Consider the following 27,720-nt stretch of genomic DNA (forward strand, 5'->3'; position numbering starts at 1 on the left):
AAACTGGGGTGATTATTTCCCGTAACACAATATGGTGTACACTGCAGAGGAATGGCATGTATGGGTGTCGTCCACAAAGGAAGCCTCTCCTAAAGCCCATGCATAAAAAAGCCCACCTAGAATTTGCCAGGGCCCATGCTGCATCACAAAGGTGAGGAGTACAAAGAAAAAAGCATGGTGCCTACAGTGAAACATGGTGGTGTCCTTCTGTGGGGCTGCATGAGTGTTGCTGTTGTCTGGGGAGCTGCATTTCATTGATGGTATCATGAATTCACAGATGTACTGCTCTATACATGACAATGATCCAAAACACACATCTAAGGCCACTGTTGCATTTCTGAAGAAGAACAGGGTGAAAGTGATTCAGTGGCCAAGTATGTCTCCTGATCTGAACCCAATTGAACACCTATGAGCAATTCTGAAGAGTAAAGTTGAGCATCACTCTCCATCCAGCATCCAGGCTCTAAGAGGGGTCATTCTTGAAGAAAGGAAAAAGAGATGTTGCAGTATGTTGCCAACTTGTTCATTCTATGCCTGGAAAACTTGGTGCTGTCCTTACAAATCATGGAGGTCATACAAAATATTAGTTGCTGTAGTTTTTGTTGTGGGGTGTACTCATTTTTTCATCAACTAATCTGAGTAAAACTGAAGATTTTGTAATCTAAGTTATATTAATAACTTTAATTTTATGTAATGAGCTAAACAAATGTTCTATAAAACTCAGTTTTGCCAGCATTTTGTAAATTGTTCTTGTGTTCATTGAGATATTGATTAAAATCTTACTTTTCAAAAGGGGTGTACTCATTTATACTGAGCTCTGTATATTTATTATACATAATATTTATTACTTAAATTATATGAAACTAAAGAAAAATATGAATAATCTAATCCTTGTGCTTGAATATACCTCAGCCAAGTGTACTCAGCCAAATATGAAAGATATGAAAAAAAAAATGGAAAAAAAATATATAAATACTCAAAACCTCCCCACCAATATGGATTAAGCTGCACTGGCTGCTTCTGTGTGGAGGTGCAAGTCACCAAGGAAGATGTTACTCACATTTGACTTTAAGTCTGTGTGGATATATGGACTGCATGTTTCTCACTTATAAACACAATCTGTAAAAGTTTTGGTTGGAAAATTTAAATTCATGAGCTCCGTCCACGAACATCACTAAGCAAGAATTCTTTTTACATGCTGTGAAGTGGAGACTGTTGGAGAAGGGATCCGAGATTGATACTGTGGCTCTGGGTGGAGAGGAGAGTTTTGTCCTCGTAAAAGGGACACATTGTGGGAGGTCATACCGCTAAGGTGAGAGTACACCTGGTGGTGGTGCACCAAAATATTTGCATGTGGAGCATGGAGGTGTAAATCGCTGCTGTACAGATATCCTGGAAGGCTGATTGCTTATATTTTATGTCACAATATGGACATTTATTTATGTACACTATAACAATACTACATTTTGGTACATATTTACAATATTATATATATGTTTTAGTTTGCATTAATTTTGCAACGGATTTTATTGAAAATGGGACTTTAATATCCCAGCGCAGCACTGATTTGTTTTTCACTAAAGAAAAAATATGGCTGTTCCCTATATAAGGATCCTGCCCTAAACAGTAGTGTCCTGTTTTGGTTTGGTATGTTTCTGAAAGCAGCTAGACAGTAGCTAGTTAATCCTACCCTAATATTAGATGTGCGCGAAACTACATTACTACATTAAAGCCACAAAGGTTAAGATTTCTCTCATTCAACTCTTCAAGGTAAATGATAAAAATCAGTAGATTCCTCAATCCACATTAACTAGTGTGGATGGAGAAATCTTGCCGACTATTGAGCTCCTGCGGCTGTCAGAATACCCATACAGTGACTGTATCCATTTGGCATTAGTCACTGTTTGGCTGGGAATTTCCTTCCAGCTTACTTGATTTTCAGGTCCACAGCTCCAATTTTGCTGATTCAGCAGGAATGGGAAGAAATTCTAACTCTGTATGACCAGCATTGGTTTATTGAGGTATTCAGATTGTACCTCCATTAAGCCATATAGGTGTCTTCTCATATGTCCCAGAGGTAATAGCTTTACACTGAATAGCAACCAAATAGAAATAAAGCAATTTTATTATGAAGCTAAAAGAAGCAAATACCTGCTGCAGCTTTCATGCCCCTGCTGCTACATTCAAATGCCATGCTATTCCAAAGGGTAAAGCACCTACACTTCCTGGTATGGTCTTTTGCCCCCCACACATTATTTCAGCCATCATTATGTTGGGCTACCTTATCAGCCCTATTAAGAATGAGAAGGACACAGGAAAGAGTAGACAAGCTTAAAACCTACTGGGAAGATAGGTGCCTGACACCAGTTCTGTTATGGGCTGTACATTAACATGGCATTGTGATGAGAAATGTTAATATAGGGATTGGGGGCAGAAAGTGGTTAAGAAGAAGTTGAAACAGCTGGCATCATACTGTGAACTGTGCACACTAGAGGTATATCTAGTATAAGGCTCATATGCTGCATTTTAAAGCGGAGTTCCACCCACAAGTGGAAGCTCCGCTTGTTTGCCTCCTCCCCCCTCCATTGCCATATTTGGCACCGTTTGGGGGGAGTGGATACCTGGTTCTGACAGGTATCCGCTCCCTCTTCTGGCTCAGTTCGCCATGGCAAAGTGAGCTGGAAGTTTGCCCCCCTCTTCCCTCCTACAGTGTCCTGGGAACTTTCACAGGTCCTAGAAGACTTTCGGACCAATCAGGAGGAGCAGCACGACTCGTGCATGTGCAGTGGGCACCAGGCTGTGAAGCCGCAAGCTGTCACAGCCCGATGCCCACAGTTGAGATGCTGGCGCTGTGGAGGAGAGAAGGGGAGAAGGGATGGCACAGGTGAGAACATCGCTGGACTCTGGGACAGGTAAGTGCGTGTTTATTAAAAGTCAGCAGCTACAGGTTTTTTTTCCGTAGAATCAGTAAATGTTCATTTTAAAAAGGTGAATCTGACATCCCCCTTCCCAACCTTGTGTGCCTTCCCTGAATACACACTTTCCTCAAGTCTGATGACAGTGAGAGCAGAAACTATGCTTGATGTATCATATTCCCCTCCGAGTCTCACAGCAATGACAGTAGCAACAGCCAGCTCCCAAGTAACTAACAATCAGTTACTATTCTCCTCAACGACATCTTTGTGTTTTCATAAGGGTGTTGCTTTTTGAATTTGCACATTTTAGAATTCAGCTAGTGATTTGCTCATTAATCCCATCAAACCTTTAATTATTTGACCTCCTTGCAAAGTATTTGGGCCTCTGTGTGCAGTTAGGACAATATATTTGTTTAATCATGAAAACTCTGTAGTGATAAATAGCAGAATTATGGGAACGCAAGGTTTCGGGAAGTGTCATCTGTATGCATGCAGCATAGCAGAGGGTACTGGAGAGAGAATGTAGAGCTTTCCGAACTCGGCTTACTGCTCCTCAGGCCACGAAGCTGAGTATTGCCATAGTAACCGACCCAGGCACACAACTGCCCCTTAGGAATCACCCGCGCCTGCAGTCGCAGCTGCCAGTGTCAGCACAAAAGGTTGTGCGGCCCGATTGCATCTTCATACATACACACAGGGACACTGTCACAGAAATATGTAAAAAATATATTTAATATGTACTAGCAAAAGTGTGCATAATCATTCCTATGGAAATAGCTACTATGAACTACATTTTTACTTAAAAGTAAACCTCCAAATTTTATTCATTCATAAAAAAAAAAAAAAAGGAGTTACAAGGCAAACTTCATCTAGTGTATCACTTATTAATTGGGACAGTCTCAGAAATATAAAACAAAACAAAAAAAATATTTTCTTTAGAGGCTTACCCCACAAACTCATGGTCCACGTGTTTGACTGGCAAGCATTTATGTAGAAAACTGCGATACGACTTGTAAAGAGTAAGCCATTTTGGAAATAACATCAGTTATAAAATTAAGATGACATGCATTTAGGTAGAGAGATTAAAAATAAAGGAACATAAATCCAAGTGTCCCTGGAGCTAAACTACAGGTTAATAGCAATACGTCCCCTTGCCCTGGAGACTGTACTATTCCACCCATAGACACCAGAAACATTCCAGAACACTGGAATGCATGATGATGCAAAAAACAACACTGAGCTGTACAGGTACTTTACTGTCGCCATCCCAGCACGCAGAACAGTAAATGCAATAAAAGTCTGTGTATATCTGCAGAGATAAACAATACACCTGTGCTTCATTCTAATAGACAGAAAAGAAAATCTCCCAAACTTTAAGCTCAGAAATGTGATTGGACACTTAGCCCCGGTTCATGTATATGCGGCCGTGCAGGCCACATTTACTGCGGGCACGAGAGCCTATTCATTTGAATGGACTCCCATGCCCCGGGACAAGCAGGGAAGAAGTCCCTGCACTGGAAACGGCATCCTGCACGGGAACCTCGTTTCCCGGGGGGGTTGCGTTTTCCAGTGCAGGCGGCGTGCCATTACAACTAATGGCACCCACCCACGGGTCCACATTCCTCTGTGCGGGTGGTGCGGCTACACAGATTTTCGTGCGGATCTGCAGCCGCACCAGCCGCACATATGTGAACCTAGCCTTAAGCTGGCCATACACTATACAATTTTATGTCCAATTTCTGCTCAATTTCCTTTAGATTTACCCTGAACTAAGTAGTGCAAGAGCCTGCTTAATTGGATACAATTGAAAGTGTTGTTAGGTTTGACCTCCTATTATATGGTTTTTGTTAAATCTAAACCAAAAATCTCTAGGAAATTGTATAATGTATGGCCAGCCTTACTGAGGCTTTAAACTACTTCAATATCTTACTATGTAATATGCATAACAGTAAACCAGATTGGTTGGCTCATGTTCTGTTTTCAAACACCCATTTATGCTACATGAAATGGTCAGTATAATGTTGGCAAGAAAATGGCTTGCCATCGCATGCATAGTTTTTATCTCTTTATTGAGCCCAAGGGCACCTCAGGTACTTGTACTGTCCTAGCAAGGCCCCTGATATTATGCACCAGCAATTCCCTGATGTATTTGCTTGTCAAGTGATTTTTTTGTTATTCATTAACTTGAATTAGAAAAAATGTATTTGCATGAGAGGCTTTCTTGCTTTATTTATAGAAAACCCTTTTTGTATAAGAGTATGCATAGCGTTTACAGATCACAGTGTGTTCACTATGTAGAACAATTGATATCACTTTCTAACACATTTGTGATGGCTATTTTTGGGATGAAAACATGGGACCTTCTTTTGTAACATAGGAATAACTTGGAGTGCTTTGACAAGAAGTAATTTCCTGAATTGCTCACTTTTCTTGCAGTAAATGGATCATTAATCTCTTATGATTTGTGTATACACCTATTTAAGCTTATAAAACTAAGTCACATCATTTTCAGTTTTCTCCGAGAACAGAACAGACGCTAAAGTCCCATTTAAAAAAATTGAAGGGAATGAAAGACATGACAGTGGGTACCCATGCAAGTAGCAAACTAAAATGGATCTAGCTCTGGCATTTTTCCATGTATGCAAACAGCACAGATGGAACCAAACTCTAGTAGTTAAACCCATTATGTACAGCCAGCAGTACTAAGGAGGCTATAAATCAAATACTGATAGCAGATTGTTTTGATTATCTGTTCATATTCTGCGTTTTTATATTTTTAGGGAGACTTCTAGTAGTATGATCCATTTGGAGCATTACCAAGGGGAATAAATCAAACAAGTGGCCATAGTCATTAAGCTTATCTAACAAAGAGCAGTTACCTAGGACAATCAGTCAGAAACTTTAGTACTGAAGTAAGATCACCAACAAGGATGCTGATTTGCTTGAGTACTGCATGGCTTTGCTGCTTGAAATGTTCTAATAAATAAACCCAGCATAGGATACAGGAACAAAATCCTAGCATTTCTTTATTTTGAACATTTAAAATTGCTCAAACGATCATCCAGATACCTAGAGAATTCACATTCACAGGATTTCAAATGAAAATGAAGCTCAAATCAAACATTTTTGGTCTTGTTTTTAGGTTTTGATGGGTGGAATTTTTTTTTTATCTTTTTACAGGTATTTTTGCCCCAATTAGGAAAATGTTCTCCCACTTCTGGTCCTAGTGCCAAAAACAAGTAGTGGAGAGGTAATAACCCTTCTGCACTTTATACCAGCTTTGTGCAACCTTTTTACCCTGGATGAAGCCTTGAAACTATTTTCTTGTCTATAGTTTACAGCACAAGTACAACACTACTATCCATATGTCTTGGGGGGGAAAAAGGTAAAACAAAAATAAATGTTTTCTTACTGTAGATAATATTCAACAATACATTTCAATAATTGTATTTGTTTACCCCACTATAATCCAGATGCAGAGATAAACACAAACACCTGATCTCTGAAATACAGATCCAAGCGATACAACGGTGACCAACCTGATTTTATCTCCAAAAGTCGTAACCTGGGATCTTCAGGAGGATGTAAGCGTCTCTTCTTTCTCCAACACCTTGCTGGGTATGTATATAGTTGTCCTGGAGCCACACCTGCCCAAATAAAAAAAAAATACTGAACAAAAGAAACTTTGTTTTCAAGGAGTGTATGAATGAAGCATGTTGGATTAGACTGATTCCTGTACTATATTCCAAGATATAAAATGTACAGGTGAGTATTCATAGACCCTGGGTTATATGCTGGTACTTTCAGGTGGTTGAACACTGAAAAGCTTTTGAGGAAAAACCCCTAGGTACCCCCTATACCCCTCAATGAGTCCTCAGTTTTATCGCAAGCAATGAATCATCTTAGTCATCCAGCAATGGTGGACTTTGAAGAAGTATGTTTCTGAGGTTAAGACAAATATGGAATTCATCTTCCTGATGAAAACTGTTCCTTTAAGGTAGACACTGAGCAATTTCCTTTGGTGCTTTGAAGTAGGGCACAAAGATTGGTGTCTTCATTTAAGTGGAAGACCAATAACAACTTATAAAGAAAAGATGGTCTTGAGCATAAGACTACCTTGTCTTTGTGAAGTATGAGAAATGATGCCTTAAAAGTGAGCTCAGAGACACATCTGACAGATGTGATAGCAACCAAGAAGACTACTTTGCAGGATAGATCATCTAAGGGGATTTCCTCATGGGTTCAAAGGGTGGTTTCTGCAGGGCAGAGAAAACCAGATTGAGGTCCCAGGGAAGAACAGGGTACTGTAATGGGGGTCTGATCCAAGATATACCTTCAATAAAGGTTTTGACAAAGGAGAGCAAAGCCAGAGGTTTTTTCAAAAAGGCCAACACCTGCTGAAGGACAAGCTCTGGTCAAGTCCTGGTTGTGGGAAGGCCTGAATGCAAGCTACAGAGAAATCTCTGAGACTGAAGTGCCTATGTTCACAACAAGCAAGGAAGGAATTTCAGATGCGATTGAAGATACAGTTGTGACCAAAATTATTCAACCCCCACTGAAATTGAGTGTTTTGGCCAGTTTGACATTGCTTTTGATCATTCAGTCATCTTGCTTACATTTACATTAAAGAGGCACTTGTAGGTCAGACAAATATAACATAACAGTTATAATGAAATAACCACAAATGTCTTTTCTGTGCTCACAGCATTATCAGTTTTATTCAACCCCCAAGTGACATTCAATCTTAGTACTTAGTACAGCATCCTTTTACAGTTATAACAGCTTTTAAACGTGAAGCATAGCTTGACACAAGTGTCTTGCAGCGATCTACGGGTATCTTCGCCCATTCTTCATGGGCAAAGGCCTCCAGTTCAGTCACATTCTTAGGCTTGCGCACTGCAACTGCTTTCTTTAAGTCCCACCAGAGGTTCTCAATCGGATTTAAGTCTGGTGACTGCGATGGCCACTCCAAAATGTTCCAGCCTTTCCTCTGCAACCATGCTCTAGTGGACTTGGAGGTATGCTTGGGATCATTGTCCTGTTGAAAGGTCCAACGTCTCCCAAGCCTCAGGTGTGTGACGGACTGCATCACGTTTCCATCCAATATCTCCTGGTACTGAAGAGAATTCATGGTACCTTGCACACGCTGAAGCTTCCCTGTACCTGCAGAAGCAAAACAGCCCCAAAGCATGATTGACCCTCCACCATGCTTCACAGTAGGCAAGGTGTTCTTTTCATCATAGGCCTTGTTCTTCCTCCTCCAAACATAGCGTTGATCCATGGGCCCAAACAGTTCTAATTTTGTTTCATCAGTCCACAGAACACTATCCCACAACTTTTGTGGTTTGTCCACATGGCTTTTGGCATACTGCAGTCGACTCTTCTTATTCTTTGGAGACAGCAAGGGGGTACGCCTGGGAGTTCTGGCACGGAGGCCTTCATTACGCAGTGTGCGTCTTATTGTCTGGGCTGAAACTTCTGTACCCACATCTGACAAATCTTTTCTCAGTTCCTCAGCAGTCACACGGGGACTTCTCTCCACTCTACGCTTCAGGTAGCGCACAGCAGTCGAAGTCAGCATCTTCTTTCTGCCACGACCAGGTAGCGTTTCAACAGTGCCCTTTGCCTTGAATTTGCGAATGATGCTTCCTAAGGTGTCTCTTGGTATGTTTAACATCTTTGCAATCTTCTTATAGCCATTGCCCTTCCTGTGAAGAGAAATCACCTCTTCTCTTGTCTTCCTGGACCATTCTCTTGCCTTCACCATGTTTGTAACCACACCAGTAAATGTCTAGAAGGAGCTGAGTATCACAGTCATTTTAAAGCTGCCTAATTGGTGCTTATTATGCTTGATTGCTGCTCGGTGACATCCACAGGTGTTTTCAATACCTGATGGAAAGCACCTGTATGAACCTCTGTTCTTCAGAGTGGTAGTCTTTAAGGGGTTGAATAATTGTGGCAATGAAGAAACCACATAAGAACCATTTACTACTGTATTACATAAACAATTGATGTCATTTTAGTTGCATTTGGGTAGTTACAACGTCCTTGTAGGATTTGATTCTGAATACAATTCCAAATGTACACTATAGTCCCTAAACCCCTTTACAGCATTGGGGGTTGAATAATTTTGGTCACAACTGTATTTCTCAAATTGTCTTTCCTTGTTTTCAGTAAAGTAGGCATGAATAACTCAGACACCTTTGTCTTTTAGGGACCTGAATTTCAAGGGGACATATGGGGGGGGGGGTATTTGTACTGTCCTGAGATTTTAAGGGCCTCAAGAAATTAGATCGGCCTTCAATACATCACAACTGATAAATTTTCAGATATATATACCATAATTTGTAGACCCTATAACCTTCATACAAACCAATTAATGTACACTAATTGGGATGGTTTTTTTTACCAAAGACTCGTAGCAGAATACGTTTTGGCCTAAATGTATGAAAAAATTTGATTTTCGTACAAAATATTGTTTTGTATTTTTTTTTTATTTCTGCAAAATGTTCTGTCTTTTTTTGTTTGTTTATATAATAAAACAAATGAAAAACCCAATTGTGATCAAATAACACCAAAAGAATGCTCTATTTGTGTGAAAAAAATTATATACATTTCACCTGGGTACAGCGTTGCATGACCACGCAAGTTACTAGTTAAAGCAGCGAAGTGGCAAATAGCAAACAAAGGTCTAGTTATGAAGGGGGCAAAACCTTCTGGATCTCAAGTGGTTAATTAGCATTTGGTGCATTTGAGAGAAGAAAAGTGTTAAGGAGTCAAAGTTTTGAACTTTACTTTGTACCCATTTAAAACCAACTAATGAATGCACAGGTCTAGGATGCCTGTGGCCCAGATGGAAGCAAATGATAACAGATACCCCCCCACACACACTCTTTGTGGGCTAAGTCTTATGCTGAAAGTTTGTGAAATGGAAGCTGGAGTATTATGTTTAGGTGCTCTGTGTTTTGAAGAGACAGAGGCTCCTAAGGGGGGGGGGGGGGGGGTCTGGAATTTTATTCTGTGGAAGAAGGCCCTTCTCTCCTGTGACAACTTTGATTATTGTCAAATGCCTCACCAAAGAGACATCCTCCATTAAAGAGCATATGCATAAGGCCTCTTTTACTGGCAGTTCCAGCTGACCAGGCATGGGGGGAGATTTACGAAAACTGCAGCACTCAGAAGCTGATTGGCTACCATGCACAGCTGCACCAGATTCTAACTTCAGCTTTTTTGGTTAAGCTTGCATAACAAAACCTAGAAGCTAATTTGTTTCTGTGTAGAGCTGCCCCAGATGTTTCACTCTGCCATTCTGAAATTTTTTTTCATTATGTGTTCTTGAGAATCCACAGAAAAGAGCAGGGCAGAAAGTAACTGCTGTAATTGCTCCGTTAAAGTATGGCCTTGGAACACAAGATCGTGTTTGGTTGCTCATTGCCCTAGAGTCTAGACCAATTAGCTATAGTTTGCCATAAATTGCAGCAGTAGTTGGTCGCAGAGCTGGGCCTGCAAGTGTAAAGAACATTTAAGATCACTTCACTCTTACTATCTGCAGAATTTTTGAATGAAGAAAAAACCTCAGTAGGTACAGTGAGATTTACAGCTGAGACAAAGCATGTCCGAGAAGGAGTAGAAATCCAGCCTTTGCAATTGAGTTTGTGTCTAAGATACTCATCAAGAGCCCACTCTTTGGAATATACGTGCATGACTACTTTGACTACCATGCTGTCTTTATGGTGACTTACTTACATTGGGTCTGGGTGCTTCCCCCATAGGAAAGTTGGTTCTTCTATTTTAAGATTATATATACAAGACCATTGGCTATTTACTGAATGTACCGGAATTTCACCTTGGTCTACTCATTTGTACCCCTGTGGGTAACATACACATGCTATGAATTCTAGTCTACCCTAGTGATTGATATTATTCTATTAAAGATCAGGAGTGGGTTCCAGTGTACTGATTGTCACATGTGCTCCTGAAGGATTCCCGAAGCGCTTCAAGTCAATATGTGAATCTTGCATGTTATGAACCCCTATGTGTAGAGTAATTTATAATGTTGTGTAATTAAATTTTTAATGGTACATAATATGTTTTTATAGTACTCAGTTTCTCTTCTATATGTCCACACAAAGTCCATGACTATATATTTTGTTCATAGCTGTACATGATCTGTTGGGATGTGGACACATAGCACACACAGTCCGGGTTTCTCTCTTGCTAAGGATCTAAAGGTAACCTGCAACATTTTGTGTCTAAGAACACTAGTCTACAATCATAAAGAGATTACATCAATTTAACCTGCATGGGAGGTGTACCAGAAAAAAACTTTTTCTGTTCAAATAGAACTTTAGAGCAAGACTACAGTTGAACATACAGGGAAAGACCAGGTCTTCTAGAACATTGTGTTGTTCACTGAAACCAAAGAGTTATTTTGGCTACAGCAACACTAGACATGTTTGATGCAAACTGCAAATAGTATTTCAAGAGAAGAACTTCATACAAAATGTGAAGCATGGTGGAAATGTTTATTTGGAGTTGCTTTTCTGCTTCAGGGCCTGTGCAATTTGCAGTTATCAAGCTAAAGTGGTGATAACCCCAAAAAACTAAACATTTATTATATTGCAGATTACCAATTCTTAGATGTAGTGGCTGCTTTCGTTTTATTGTTATTATTTTATGTTTTTTTTCCTTTAATTTCAACTTCCTTTAACTGACCAGGCTGTCTGGCAAAAAAACAAACAAAATGGCACTGGGATAGCAGCTATTTGTCCCAGTGCCCTTTTTAAAATGGTGATGGGGATCAGCGGGTGGGAATAAGTGCTGGAGCCACCGGCCAACTGTGACAGCCAGCATTGGGCCCTTTGCCCAGGAACAAAACAATCAGCTTCTGGGCTGCTGGTGCTTTCATAGAGCACTTCAAAGAAGTACTTTGTGAAAGTTAAAGTAAACACATCACTACCTTGTGGGAGTGTGATGAAGTCACGAGTGACAACACTGCAAACCCATTCACTACAGAGTGTAAGGCAGAGCTGTCATAGCTCTACCCATCCTTCCATACAGTAACCGATTATTGCTATAGTGATCTATTGTAGGCTGATTGCAGCCAGCAATAGAAGACTTATATCACTGATCTGCTTAAGAAGTCTAAGGATGCCGCTCTCCCATCAGTCAGGATAGTAAGAGAACAGTGAAATGGCCTCAGCTGAGGCTGTTTTATTGTTATCTTACTATCCTGACTGATGGGAGTGTGAAGTCTTTGCTTCTTCTGTGATAGTATGAAGAAGTCTAGTCACCTTGAGCACTTCAGCAGGAGGGGGTGCTAAAAGAACAAGACATACAACCTATTCTGCTATGGTAGTTCACAGCTCATAGGGGTGGGGGATGGTGGGAGCATACTTTGACCTTTTCACATTGGGTGCTAAAGGACATTGTCCCAGCCTTGGACATTTCTATTATCATTCACAAGCTAGAAGGAATCTATGGAGGCAGGCACTTGGAGAGGTAAGAGAGTGGACCAAATGTGCAATCAGTGCAGACAAATTAGCTTGCAGTTTAGTTTATGATTTCTGCAATAAATTATAAAACATACCCTGATCATATTTATGATATGCTCCTGCATAAAGGAAAGTATCACAAATAATGGAATAGATTTGTTATAAATCTAGTCTGATTTAAAAATTCTGTCATTATCACCTGAGCATACAGCGCTCACTGTAGATATGGAAAAGCATTGCAAATTTGTTGATAAAGAAGTCTAAATACTTTCAATGCAAATATCCGTATTTTATTTGCAATCCATGTGTGTTCTATAATGCAGTAAGACGCAATAAGACTTTCAAGCTGCTACATGCAATAAAACAGTTCCAGTATTCCCTTACTCTGCTCTGTAAATGATAAAAACAACTCTATAGTAATTGATATTTACCAACATACCACAATATCTATTTTATTATTCACACAAAGACACAAGGAGACATCGGAGTAGAATCTTCTCCGCTAGGGTCAGAACACTGGGAAAGTAATAGACTTCCCTTCTTTGTAGACATGATATTGGCTCTTGCTTTGTCTCAGATTAGGACACAGCAATTACAAAATGAGAGGCTAGTAATTCCATTTAGCATTAGGGAGATACGATCTGCGTTACCCTATGCAGCTAAAGAGGAGGACTATAGAAACTACCAAATTTGTTTTTTATTTCAGTACATGGAGGACATGGAGATATTGGAGATGCCCCAGGTAAGGAAAAATTAGTATTAATCTCTGGAACCAATGAGAACTGAAAGTAGTAAAACACTATACATAGAGCTACCAGAAATAAAAAGTTAAAGAGAAATTTTAAAAAGAAATTTTAAAAGAAAAAGAGACAGAGTCACTGATTATACTAAAACATATATTTATTAACCCCTTTGCACCTAAGGGTAAAACAAATCTAAATGCCTAAGCACAAGTTTGCAACTTTGACATGTGTTAGTAAAACCATACATTTCATCACAACTATTTTGTGCGTCCAGGTGAATTATACCTTTTTTTTTTTTCAGGACAAATTGGGCTTTCATTTGGTGGTGAATGGGAATGGATAGTTCCAGATTTTTTTATATATTTTATCAAAGGAAAACCAGCCCAAAAAAATCATTTTTTTTAAAAATTTAGCTGTATATTTCTTGCAACTACCATAAACCTACCACCAAAGAACAACTCAAAATAAGTTCTCCTGCTCTGGACGATCGCAGTGATACCACATATGTGTATGTTAGTTGTTGCTTGTACCCATAGTACAGCCCAAAGCAACAGTGTGTGTTTTGCTTTTTTTTTTTATTCTGCCTAAAATACACTGACACCAATTTAAAAATTGAAAAAAAAAAAATCCTGACCCCCCCAAAAAAAATACTGACCCTGACCCTTGACCCAAACACTAACCCTGGCACTGACCTTGATTAAACCTTGGTCAAGGTTATTTTTTTTTTTACTATTATTATTAAAATTATTATTTTTGCTTGTTTTTTTTGGGGGGGGTTTTTTACTCACACTTTTTTTTCCTCTCCATTCAGACAGAGAAAACACCAGGGCGGGCTTCACAGTTCCGGATCCTGATCATTACCACGGGACCCTGGGCTCTCAGTGGGACCCTGGGCTCTCAGTGAGACCCTGGTCTCTGTGTTGGAGCGGCACGTTCCCAGCACAAAGACAGGTATGCAAATTAGTGGCCCCAAGGAAAAAATCCCAAGTCCAGTGGGGTCACAAATTTGCGTACAGTTGGCGTTAAATAATTCAATGCAATGCAATTAAAAATAAATAAGATAAAAATTGTGATGGTACCTTGTAAGAAGTTCACATATTCACATATACTCTATTAAATGTGCATTAACTGATCCAGATGATATAATTTATTAAAAAAATGCCCTCTGTTGGTGGTCAGTACGGAAAATAAATGCTCAGCATCATTGGTCAGTAGGCCAAAAAAAAAAGGAATGACCCACTGTTGGTGGTCAGTGGGAGGCGCATGCCTGGAATTGGTGGTCAGTGTGAAAAAATGCCCTGTGTCATTGGTCAGTTGGAGAAACTACTAGTTATTGGTCAGTAGGAGATAAATGCCTGGCATAATAGGTTAGTGGAAATGCCCTGATGTTAGGGCAAAGAAAATTTACCCTGGCATCAGCGGTAGTAAAATGCAGAGTGCAGAGTAATGCGGAGTGTGGGAGTGAGGAATAAGTAATGCAGAAAGGTCAGAAGTATGTAGGGCACAGTACAGGGGTCAGCATTATGTAGTGTAGTAAGCAGTAAGCATTATCTTGGCTGTTCTGGAATGCTGGTCCCTGCCAATCCTCCTCTTGCATCCAACCCAGGTATCTGTCTGTAATGGTGCATACAGGCACGTGTATAAGGAAGGCAATCCTGACATTGTGTTGCACTAAAAAAGGCACTCTAAGAATATAGTCCTTATATTGAGTGTTTACTTGAAGTCCTACTTCAGATGCTATTTTCCAAAGTCTCCACTTTGTCAAATTGATACATTTGTATATCACCCTGCAGTGTCAGCTCAAGTCTTTGGTACACATTATCTGTATAAGACTAGGAGTAAAAACTCAATGAAAGAGCTAGATCCAGGGGCGGACTGACCATTTGGAAACTCGGGCACTGCCCGAGGGCCCGGGATCAGTAGGGGGCCCCATGAGATGCGCCTGGTACCTTTTTCATAGGATTTTTTGAGTTTGGGCAAGGACACAGAGGCCCCATGATCCCCTATTGCCCGGGGGCCCCATGAGTTGTCAGTCCGCCCCTGGCTAGATCCTTAGATTTCCACATCTTTTACATCCCATTTGCACTTGTGCAACTTATCATGTGACTATGGACATCAAAGTTGCATGACAAGTCGTACCCCATGTTTTCCAGTGATAACTATTCATACTGTATATGTGCAACTTAAAGTCACAGCGAATTCAAAGTAGTTCATGCACTACTTTGGTCCAACTTTTTATGCAACTTGAGGGCCATAGACTTTAATGTTAACCCTCAAAAGTTGCCTGAAAGTCATACCTGAATGTTTGACATGCAATAGTGGTGTATAGTGGGTCTGACTTTGCAGAGGGACAACAAATCACATCCAAATCGTGTCTATCCAATGTTGCATCACAGTTGCATCAAAGTTGCACTCTAAACTTTGATGTCGTACAAGTGTGAAATACAGAATATGCCATTGGAATCGGTATACACACATTTAATAGGGTTTATTTAGTCTGCGTAGACGGTGTCAGAACCATTTTTATTTATTGTTTCCATTGTAATTAAATCAATATTTTATTTTTTGGTAGCTCGGTGAGCACTTACACTTATTTCTTTTTCATTTTAGTCCTGAAGTAAGGATCAGCGATGGCAGGATACTACTAAGATTGGCCATACATGGATACATTTTTTTCATTTAACTAGTGGCTTGAACAAAAAAACTGACCCAAATTCCCCATCCACACATTCAATGTGGATGTGAGAATCACCCTGCTGTTCTGACAGCAACAGAACAGGGACAGGAGACTCCACCACTGTCAGAATACACTGATCATAGCTGCAACCTATTTCCTGTGGCACTGACTGGGCAAGAATATACTGACAGGGAGGTTGAACAGAAGAAGTTGATCAGTAGAACAATTTCTGTTCAACCACAGTGGCCAAACATGGATCAAAATTCAGTTGTCCTCTGCTGAACAGGACAGATTTCAATCCATGTATGGCAAGCTTAAGAAACAGTAGCTTACAAGGCTTTCCAGGCTAACCCTATAGAATTTAGTAGTGTGTGTGAGGACAACCAAGTGGCTGCCTGCCTAGTTTACGCAGCATGACAAATTACTACTGTGTGTAGTACCGCCAAGCTAGCATTCCTTTTTATATCTGTAAAGTTAAAAGTCCCAGTTTGACTTGAACACCATTCATATAAATCTTATGAACGAAGAAGTCCACCATGAGAAAAAAGGAAAGTAATTGACCTGAATACCACCTTTTCTTCATTCCGTATAGGGATATTTTCACATTTAGATAAGATTCACATGGGTTACATTTGAAGAACCTCCAGTGCATTTATAAAGTACTCAGACCCCTTCACTTTTTTCAATTTTATGTTGAAGCTTGATGCTACAGTTGTTTAAATTCATTTTTTTTCTAGCAAAAAAGAATAAAACAGGGCGCACTCTCCTTGTGCATGACCGTGGTAAAAACAAATTTAATATAAAAGGAAAAATGCATATTCACAAACCAACAGGTCATAAAAACAGAGACAGAGAACCAAAAGGTGTCGGTCCCAGGCAACGGGGGTCCTTTGGTGAAAAAGCTAACGCGTTTCGGGAGTCGAACTCCCTTCCTCAGAGCGCTAGTTCTGGCTATACTTTTTCATTTTTTTCTCATTAATCTACACTCAATACCCCATAAAATTAAAACAAGATTTTAGGAATGTTTGCGCATGTATGAAAAAAAGAAAAAAAATTTATATCAAATCGGCATAAGTATTTTGCAACAACACTTGAAATGTAGCTCAGGTGCCTCTTATTTCTCTCAATGATTGCTGAGATGTTTCTACACCTTGACTGGAGTCCACCTATGGTAAATTACATTGATTGGACATGATTTAGAAAGGCACACACCACAGATCACAATGCATACTGTATCAAAGAAAAAGCCATGAGGTCAGAGGAACTGCAGAGCTCAGAGACAGGATTATTGCAAGGCAGAGAGCTGGGGAAGGCTACAAAAAAAATTCTGCTGCACTGACATTTTCCAAGAGCACAATGGCCTCTATAATTCTCAAATGGAAAAAGTTTGGCACAACCAGGCCTCTTTCAAGAGCTGGTCTCTCAGCCAAACTGAGCAATCAGGGGTGAAGGCCTCAGTAAAAGAGGTGACCAAGAACCAGATGGTCACTCTGACTGAGCTCCAGAGATCCTGTGTAGAGATGGGTCAAAAGTTCAAGAAGAGCAACCATCACTGCAGCCCTCCACTGATCTGGGATTTATGGCAGAGTGGCTAGACGAAAGCCACTCCTCAATGCAAAACACATGAAAGCCTGCATGGAGTTTGCACAAAAGTGCCCAAAGGACTCTCAGACTGTGAGGAACATGATTCTCTGGTGTAATGAAACCAAGATTGAACGGTTTGGCTTTCATTTTGAACATTATGTCTGGAGGAAACAAGGCCCTGCTCATTACCTGCCCAATACCATCTCAACAGTGAAGAATGGTGGTGGCAGCATGATGCTGTAGGAGTGTTTTTCAGCAGCAGGGACTGGGAGACTGATCAGGGTGGAGGGAAAGCTGAATGGAGCAAAGTACAGAGATACCCTCAATGAAAACATGCTCCATAGTGCTCAGGAACTGTGACTGGGCTAAAGGTTCACCTTCCAACATGACAGGATCCTAAGCACACAGCCAAGACAACACAGGAGTGGCTTAGAGACATCTCTGTGAATGTCCTAGAGTGGCCCAGCCAGAGAGATTCGAGGCTGTAATTGCTGCCAAAGGTGCTTCAACAAAGTACTGAGTAAAGGGTCTGCAAAATAAAGTACATGTGATATTTCACTTTTTTCTTTTTAATAAATTCAAAGACATTTCTAAAATACTGTTTTCACTTTGTCATTATGCGGTACTGAGTATATATTAATGCGAGAAAAAAATGAATTTAAACAAGTGTAGTATCAGGCTGAAACATAACAAAATTGAAGTGAAGGGGGTCTGAATACTTTATAAATGCACTGTATCTAGATTATGATGATAAAGCCTGATAATAATTTTTTTCGTTCAACCCAGCGGGCTGAATGAAAAACACCTGAGAGATCACTGTACTACCACAAATAATGTTAGTATGGCAATCTCCCCCACTGTGCCTTTGTGTTCTGACAGGGGGACTCCATCCCTCAGCTTATCGGATGCGGGTCAGATGCTGGTCTTTCAGCATGCCTGTTCAACAGAAGCCGGTCTCCAGAAAGACAGCTATACACATGGGCCAAAAGTTGTCCAGTTCGGCATTTTGCCCCAAGTGTACAAGGCTTTAGTAGCTGTTGACTGAGTCAGTCAATCATAACCCCATAATTTTGATGTTTGATAAACACTGTAGTTCTTGGCTTATGTCAGTATATTTGATTCTTTAGTAGTTGGTTGGTTTTGGTACTCCCTTGGTGGTTAATATTTACTACACATTCAAAGAGAAACCAGTTACTGCATATTATCAAAATGAGCAATCGCACTCCTGGCAGCCTATAGATCCTTGTCAAAACCCATCCATCAATCACACTGGTTACTTGAAGGTCACATAACTGTGATTTCAAAATAAGGGAAAGACAAGACACAGGTTTCAAATTACCAGTCAATTTCACTACTTAATATACTGTAGATGTTAAACTGTATGCCAAGATTCTCACAAATCGTCTACTCCTATTGCTTCCATCCCTGATCTCCTCAGATCAGGTGGGGTTTATCCTGGAAAGGGAGCAAAGGATAACACTACTAAGGTTCTGAACCTACACTACAGGATGACCTCCCAAGCCAAACCGACCCCCCCTTCTTCCTCAACATGTACTTAAAACAGCAAAAACACATCTGTTGACAGGACCTTTGCTTATGCCATTCCATCAAATCTACTCATCCAGCCCCAACGCCTCCATAACAGGCCCTTTATCCTATAGATTCAACCCGGCCTTTGAACTGGGTATGGCAGCAAACTTTTTGAAATCAATGTGGCCTCATAAGACCGTTTTAGCATCACACTTTTTTTTTGACGCAGGAAACTCCTCACCTATGAGGTAATAAAATGCCCACACCTGGTCTTGGTGTGGACCTATCTTCAAGTAGTTTTAACCTCTTTTTCCACCCTTTTTGGCATTCTCTCTGCATTCTCCAATGTGTCAAGCCTAGCTTGGGAGATGGACCTGGCTCAGTATTTCAGAGAATAGGAAACCTTTTATACTCAAAGGCTCCTTAAACAAAGCCATCAAGGAAAATGGTTATAAAATATATACCTGCTGGTATAGATCTTCTTCATTACTGCACAAATTCTCATCCTAAAATCCAAATGTGTACTTGAGATGTAAGGAGAAGGAATGATGGTGGGCGTGCTCCAAGATTCAACCCTTCTGGAGGAAGGTACATGACACTATATTGCTGCAGTAACAGCAGATACACTGGATTACTCCCCAGCACAATATCTACTACAGCACACCTCCTTACCCAAAAAGAACATATTATAAATCATTCGAAATGTTTATGGTTAATGCAGCCAGAAAATGCATTCCCTGTCACTGGCTTTCGGATCATGTTCCAATGATGAGGGAATGATTTCAGAGGATAAGTAAAATGGAAGAGACGGAGGAATTGATCCATATCTCCCAAGATAAGCTTACAAAGTTTACTGCCACATGGTATTGTTGGATCCACTCTAAAATGTCTGCAGCCTAAATCAACCACCAATAGACACGTGGATGTTTGCGATTACATTATGGCCTGCTGGAAACACTGGTCATTTGCAGCGAATGGCTGACCTATGTTTGAATAGGGGATATTGTCTAGGCCCATGTTTCTCAAGTAATGGGTCATGACCCAAAAGTGGGTTGCAACCAGGGGTGAACTGAGCTGCAGGGCAAATGCCCCCCAGGCCTCTCTAATGCCCCAATAAAATGTACAGTGCCCTGACAACATAGCTTAAAAAAAACTGCCAGCTGCACTAATATAAATGTTATGACAGCCAGGACTGTAACTACGGCCGGCCTTAATATTTGTATTATTGAATCCAGCCGAAACAGAATGAACATTGAACACAACCTTTGTTTACACGAGTTGCTTTGTTTACCATCACCACGGACTTTGAGACACTTATCAAGAGCAAGAAACATCCCCAGTTTTCCCAATAGTTCTAATCAATTTCGTATGTTTCAATATCGTTTATTGTATTGGGTTGTTTCGTAGCGCTGTGATTACTGTGATTATCCATTTTGGAAGGAAGCCGTTTGTTTACCGTTTAAAAAGTGCATATACATTGTAGAATACAGCACAAGTTGTTTTGTGGAATAAATGATAATGTTTCGGAAGTTAAATTATTTTTGGGTCGCGACTTAATGACCAAGCACAAATGTGGGGCCTGAGCTTCCAAAGGTTGTGAACCACTGGTCTAAACTATTATGTTGGGGGGGGTGGACCGAAAGATTGGACACCCCACCCCCATCAACACCCCCCTCTCTCCTTCATCCCTGCTCTTCTTCCCTCTCCCCACTTCACTTTTCCTCACCCTCCCACTTTGTATGTCTTCCCCCTTTCCCTCCTTATTCCCCTATTTCCATGCCTTTAAAGGATAAGTCCATCTTTTTACAAAATATAATAAATTCACTTTTTTTGCAGGTAATAGCCTAGACCAGTGGCCGAAATGAAAAAAAAGCACCGATACAGGTGCCGAAAAAACCCCGCCCCTCGCCGCTGCTGCCACCGGCCGTCGCTCAGTTTATTCTCAGCCTTACCTGAGAAACCATCGATCCAGGCCCTGGGTATAGAGATAAGTGAAGGAAAGATGACCGCCACTCACCTCTATGCCCTTGGAGGACCGGAGTGATGTCACTTCCCGTTCCGGCCATTTTTTTTTGTCTTTATTGACCCCATATCTCTCCAAAAAGAGGACCTGTCACTAATTATTTCTATCACAAGGGATGCATGCATTTCTTGGGATGTGATTAAAAGTGAGCAAAAAAAAAACACCCCATTAGATAAATAAATAAATGGTTTAAAAGTGCCCCCCCCCCCGTGCTCACACATAGTGGTGAACGCATACGTAGGCCATGCCCACATGTGTAAATGGTGTTCAAACCACACACGTGAGGTATCGCCACGAACATCAGAGCAAGAGCAAGAATTCTAGCACTAGACCTCCTCTGTAACTTTAGACTGCTAACCTGCAGAAATTTTTAAAGCATCACCCATGGAGTTTTTTAAGTATTTTCACGCCATTCCACGAATATGTGCAATTTTAAAGAGTGACATGTTGGGTAACTATTTACTCGCCGTAACATCCTCTTTTATATTTTACATAAAATTGGGGTATATATTGGTTTTTTTTTGTTTTTTTAAGCAGTGTATTTTTTTCCAAAAAATATATATTCATTTTTAAAAACTGCGCATTTCGGTTTAGGTTTTCGGCCAAGTGCATTTTGAATTTTCGTTACCAGAATTTTCATTTCGGTGCACCACTAATGGGTATAACACGTAAAGTTACAAAATATGAACTTATCCTTTAATCCTTGCTTATTACTATAATTTAGTTTGTGTAGAATACCCTTAAACCCCTTATACACTTCTGAGCCTGATCATTGGCTACTGTATAGCTAATGTCTATTACTATTTCTCTGGTTTTTATGTTTTGTACAGATAACCTTGTGCCCAATTCATTTTGAATTTATGTTAACTTACTTATTTTATAAAATGCCTTATCTGTGACCCTTTTGTAATTGGTTATCTTGTGTTATATTATTATTAGCATTTTCGCACAGGATTTATATAGCGCCAACAATTTGCTCAGCACTTTACAAAATGATTATAACCTTTCTAAATAAAACATTTATGGAACAAAAAAAAAAAAACAACTGAGCAATCACAGATCTCTGCCAGACTGTTGTGACTGTAGTGATTGAGCCTAGGTTCACATACAGTCATGGCCAAAAATATTGGCACCCCTGCATTTCTGTCAGATAATGCACCACTTTGCCCAGAAAATTGTTGCAATTGCAAATGTTTAGGCATTCTCATGTTTTTTCCTTTTGTTTGTATCAGTATGACACAAAAAAACGGAGAAACAAAAGGCCAAATCTGACACATCCCATGCAAAACTCTAAAAATGGACTGGACTAAATTATTGGCAACTTCTCAAAATTGTAAGAAATAACAGCATTCCAAGTTTGTGATGCTCCTGTAATTTGTAATTAAACTCACCTGTATCAATTAACAGATGCTGACAATATAGAAATCACAGCTGCAACCAGTTAAAATGGTGAAAAATTTAACCTGCTGTGTGTCTCTGTGTGCCACATGCATGGAGAAGAGAAAGAGCAGCAAAGAACTGTCTGAGGATTTGAGAACAAAAATTGTGAAAAAGCATGGACAATCTCAAGGTCACAAGTCCATCTTCAGAGATCTTAATGTTCCTGTGTCCACTGTGCGCAACATTGTCAAGAACGCTATTGTAGGAGACCCAGGAAGACCCCACTGCTGACACAATATAAAAGAGCCAGATTGGAGTTTGCCAAAACTTACCTGAGCAAGCCAAAATCATTTTGAGGCAATGTGTTGTGAACAGATGAAACAAAATTACAGCTTTTTGGTAAAGCCCATCATTCTACTGTTTTCAGAAAAAGAAATGAGACCTTTAAAGAAAAGAATACAGTCTCTACTGTCAAACATGGTGAAGGTTCACTGATGCTTTGGGGTTGCTTTGCTGCTTCAGGCACTGGATGTCTTGACCGTGTGCATGGCATTATCAAATCTGAAGACTACCAAAGAATTCTGGGGTGCAATGTAGGGCCCATTGTCAGAAAGCTGGGGCTTCATCAGAGGTCATGTGTCTTACAGCAGGGCAATGGCCCAAAGCACATTTCAAAAAGCACCCAGAAATGGTTTCAGACAAAGAACTGGAGAGTGCTGAACTGCCCAGCAATGAGTCCGGATCTCAATCCCGTACAGCACCTCTATCAATCCCAATACAGCAATTGGGAAAAGGAACCCTTCCAATCTGATAGATCTAGAGTGGTTGGCAATAGAAGGAGTGGTCCAAAAGAAACTCATTGATGGTTACAGAAAGCAATTGATTTCAGTTATTTTTTCCAATTAGTGTGCTACCAAATATTAAATGGAGGGTGCCAATAACTTTGCCCAGTCCATTTTTGGAATTTTGCATGGTATGTGTCATATTTTGCTTTTTGTTTCTCCACTTCTTTGTGTCATACCAATGCAAACAAAAGAAATAAACATGAGAATGCCTAAACATTTGTAACTGCAACAATTTTCTGGGCGACATGGTGCATTATCTGACAGAAATTCAGGGGTGCCAGTGTTTTTGGCCATGACTGTATGTGCTGTGAGGGAAACGCAGTGAATCCTGTGCACCACATCCAAATTGCACTGTGTTCATGCAATCTGCTGCAGGTGTCAATTTTAATGAAACCCCAAAAACAGGTCGTAAAACACAGTATGATTGCCAGAATTGGATCACATGGGTTTGAACACCCATGCGGTCCGATTCCAGTGCGGAACAAAAAAAGCTGCCTGCGCCTTTTTCATGCGGGTGCGGTGTGATTCGAGTCATAGAAAATAGATGGACTCAAACAGCACTGCAAAGAATTGAATGTGATTTGAATAGGAATGCAGTGCAATTCCTATCCAAATCACATGCGGTTTACCGCACTGCACATATGTGAACACAGGCAGACGTTACTTGGTTAAACAGAAAATGTAACAAAACAATATTCTATACACAGAATTCAGATTGCCTGACAAGAACAATATTTAGATAGATTGATGCTGCGTGAATGCACTGACCAGTACTCTACCTGGCCCTCTGTGCCTTTTCTCCATCCATATGTAGCAATTGTTTTGAGCCACACCAGTTTGTGAGTCAAGGAAGGGAAGACGGACACTACGTTCGGCACACAGTCTGGCGTTGTAGTTACGGCAATGTTCAATCGCTTCTTTGTAAAACTGATCTCCAAGCCTGCAAGGGAAGAGAGAGATGGTCAGTAATCCCATCAGAACTATGGAAAGAAAAGTGGATAGATAACTATTAATTCCGTACAAACAAATGTAGTAATCAGATTCTAAATACAATGCAAAAAAAAAAGAAAAAAATATATTGCTGTCATTACAGACATTTGTCTTAGAAAATACATTATTATATATTCTGCTCTTGCACCATATTCTGCTTTTGTTGTTAAAGTGGAACTCCAGGAAAACGCCTACAGTATATACACAGTATACATACTATATTTGTTGCTTGCTACAGGCAGATGACGCACTTTATTTTTGGTTTGGCACTGCAGATTCCAATGTAATTTCTCTCCCTGGATCTTCTCTCTGCTAATTGGACAAACATAATGATGCTGATTCATTGTCCAGTGTGTAGGCTGGAGGCATAGAACTGACACTGGAATCTGCATTGCTAATCCAAAAATAATGGGCTTTTTTTCAACTTGCTGTCATTGTGATGGATATACCCTCCTATACATAAGTAATTTATTCAGGAGCTAAAAATATAAATTATAGAAGAGTTTACACAGCGTTAACCATCATTTTGGTTCTGCCAGTTCTAGATGTCAAAGGCCAACTGGACCCTGGAAACACAAAGCACACCAAATGGCAAAATGCCAAGTGCTGTACATAGTAAAGTCAAGAGCTGCGTGTATAGCATTTTATCCTGTACTTGCCAAGAAGAAATATACTAGCATCATGGTATTTTCAAAAATGCTGCCATTTTGTGACTTCACTGCAAAGTACAATGCTGTGAATAAGTATTTGCCTCTTCCTGATTTTTTATTTTTTTACATATTTGTCACACTTAAATGATTCAGATCATCAAACAAATTTTAACATTACACAAAGATAGCCTGAGTAAATACAAAATGCAGTTTTTAAATAATAATTTAATTTATTAAGGGAAAAAAGCTGCCCAAGCCTGCCTGGCCCCATGTGAGAAAGTAATTGCCCCCTAAACCTAATAACTGGTTGTGCCACAGCTGGCGGCAACCACTGCAATCGAGCGTGGCAATGAGCCTTTCACATCGCTGTGGAAGAATTTTGGCCCACTCTTCTCTGCAGAATTGTTTTAATTCAGCCACACTGGAGGGTTTTCCAGCATGAGCACCCTGTTTAAGTTCATTCTGCAGATTCTCAATAGGATTTAAAGTGTTACTAAACCTACAACAGTAAAATCAGTCTGTATATGCAGTAAAGCATGTTTGTTATACTCACTATGGAACCAAAGGGGGGTTAATCTTCTGCATTGTGTAAAAATGCTGTTTGATTCTGACTTCTCTTATCCTCCCCTTCTTCCAGTGTCCTCCTCTTATCTCCTGATAAGACATACCGTGTGGAGACACTCTGCACATGCTCAGTTTGGTGTGTATTGCTAGAGAGGTTTTTTTTTTCTTGGGGAGAATGCATGTGATCAGCACAAGGCCAATCAGCACTGTCCAGACAGAGGTCAGGGGTTCTGAATACTCCTAGAGCAAAATAAAAACTCCACAAGCTTTAACATGTGCTCAGCTGGACACTGTTAGAAGTCACAAGACTGCGCTGACTGCTGAGAAAAGGTATTTAGCAGTTTGTATTTACTAAAATAATTGCACTTCTGTGTTCTGTGTACTGTGGTAGACCAGACACAGTGAATTTAGGGTCCTGGGCTTAGTAACACTAAGTCCGGACTTTGACTAGGCCACTCCAAAACCTTTTTTTTTTTTTTTTGTGGGGGGGGGGGGGGTTTGAGCAATTCAGTGATGGACTGTGTGTGTTTGGATCATTGTAATGCTGCACTTGAGCTTGAGGTAGCCATTCAAAAAGAGAGTAAGCTGCCTAATGGTCTAAACAACACTTCGGTTTTAGGAGTAATAGACTTAACATGCACCATACCTGGCATAAAATGTTTCTAAGATAACAGCAGCGCTTAAGTGTGGGTACCTTGTGATGCCTGTAAGTATCTTGTGTTGGACCTCAAATCCATCCCTGTGGAGCCATTTTGATCCTAGGTCAAGATTGTTTATGGTTCTTTGATTTCTTTCCAAATTGACATTAGGACATTCCCCTGTCTCTGTTTAATGCCAGAACTTCAGTGGGCAGGAGAAGCTCTGGTCTGCACTTTAGAACTGCATTGGTAGTCCAACTATATCAGTGGTATAATTAAAGTGTACTGCAATTTTTCTAGCCAAATTTGAGAAACCCTCAGTATATGTTTACTATGTGTTCTTACTTACATAGTATACCTTTAAAAAATAATATTATATATTTCTTATCTTTCTAGCTTTACGCAGTGCTCTATAGGCAGCTTGAATTGTTCATAATAACTTGCGAAACAATTTACTATATCAATAGTTCTCAAACTGGGCGGTACACATTGTGACTTCTATAGGTACAGGAAAAAAAAATCAATATTGAAGAAACAACCTTCTGCCATTTTTCTTTTTTTATTTATTAAAATGTACTGGCTGCCATGCCCCTACCCATCAGCCATAATACTTTCAGAAATCACTGCCCTATCTGCAAATTTTTTGCATGAATCTTCAGGTTGTAGCGGATTGTGGATAATAGTCGCTTCCTTTGGCTCGGCCCCTGGCATCATCCGCAGCCCGTAATACCTTGGTTGCTAAGACTAGGAGTCCAGCCCTACATTTGTAACACTGCAGGTAAACAGTCAGCAACAGGGTCAGTTGAAGGGTTAACAGTGTTGTATGTTGTAAGAGGGTTGCAGAGGGTGCAAGGGTGAACCGTGCTAGAGGACTTGTTCAGGTCAATAGTGTTGGAAGAGGGGTGAAATGGTGAACAGCGCTGAAAGAGGGGTGTAGGAGTGAACAGTGCTAGAAAATGCATGCAGGGGTGAACAGTGTTGGAAAAAGGTTACATGGGGGTGCAGAGGTGCTGTGTCTACAACACATATACCACTCATCCATAACAGATGATGTCTGGGTGGATGGAGAGAGAATGCATACTGCTACTTGTAATACCCAAAAGACACTACAGATGCATGTTCCCTATATCAGTAGTTATACAGGACGATAAAAGGGTGTATCTTGGACCACTAGGCAGGATGCACTGATTGATGGTCAAGAAAGCAGGATGACGAGCAACAATTTATGGGCAGCACAGTGGCTAAATGGTTAGCACTTCTGCCTGGCAGTACTAGGGTCGTTGGTTCGAATCCCAACCACGGCACCACCTGCCTGGAGTTTGCATGTTCTCCCTGTGCTTGCGTGGGTTTCCTCTGGGTACTCCGGTTTCCTCCCACACTCCAAAGACATGCTGGTAGGTGAATTGGATCCTGTCTAAATTGCCCTAGTATGTATGAATGTGAGTTAGGGACCTTAGATTGTACGCCGCTTGAGGGTTAGGGACTGATGTGAATGTACAATGTATATGTAAAGTGTTGCGTAAATTGACAGCGCTATATAAGTACCTGTAATAAACAATTTCTGTTAGGCCCCCCAATCTTTGTATTAGCTGCTGCTTTTCTACAAGAAGTCAGGTTGAATTTTTTTTTTAAGTAAGCTTTTTATACTCTTTTCAGTATTACTAAAGCTGGCCATACACTGCAAATT

The 27,720-nt window shown here is 40.3% G+C and overlaps 1 protein-coding gene across 8 annotated transcripts in view; it reads right to left on the bottom strand.

Annotated features, from left to right (window-relative positions):
* Window positions 1–27,720, bottom strand: part of DPF3 (double PHD fingers 3) — a 455,271-nt gene that overhangs the window by 238,937 nt on the left and 188,614 nt on the right. For all 8 annotated transcript variants that reach the window (XR_016314150.1, XR_016314149.1, XM_089686861.1 and 5 more), the window contains 2 exons: window positions 23,971–24,131; window positions 6,455–6,562 (listed from right to left, as the gene is read on the bottom strand). Coding sequence is in view for 6 of the 8 variants with exons in the window: in XM_089686861.1 (XP_089542987.1) it covers window positions 6,455–6,562; window positions 23,971–24,131 (269 nt within the window). In the remaining 2 variants the exon portion in view is untranslated. The remainder of the gene's footprint in view (window positions 1–6,454; window positions 6,563–23,970; window positions 24,132–27,720) is intronic.

This window comes from Staurois parvus, unplaced genomic scaffold, assembly GCF_062004578.1.
Source record: "Staurois parvus isolate SC_StPar_1 unplaced genomic scaffold, SC_StPar_1.0 ptg000414l, whole genome shotgun sequence".
In the NCBI taxonomy this organism is placed as follows: Eukaryota; Metazoa; Chordata; class Amphibia; order Anura; family Ranidae; genus Staurois; species Staurois parvus.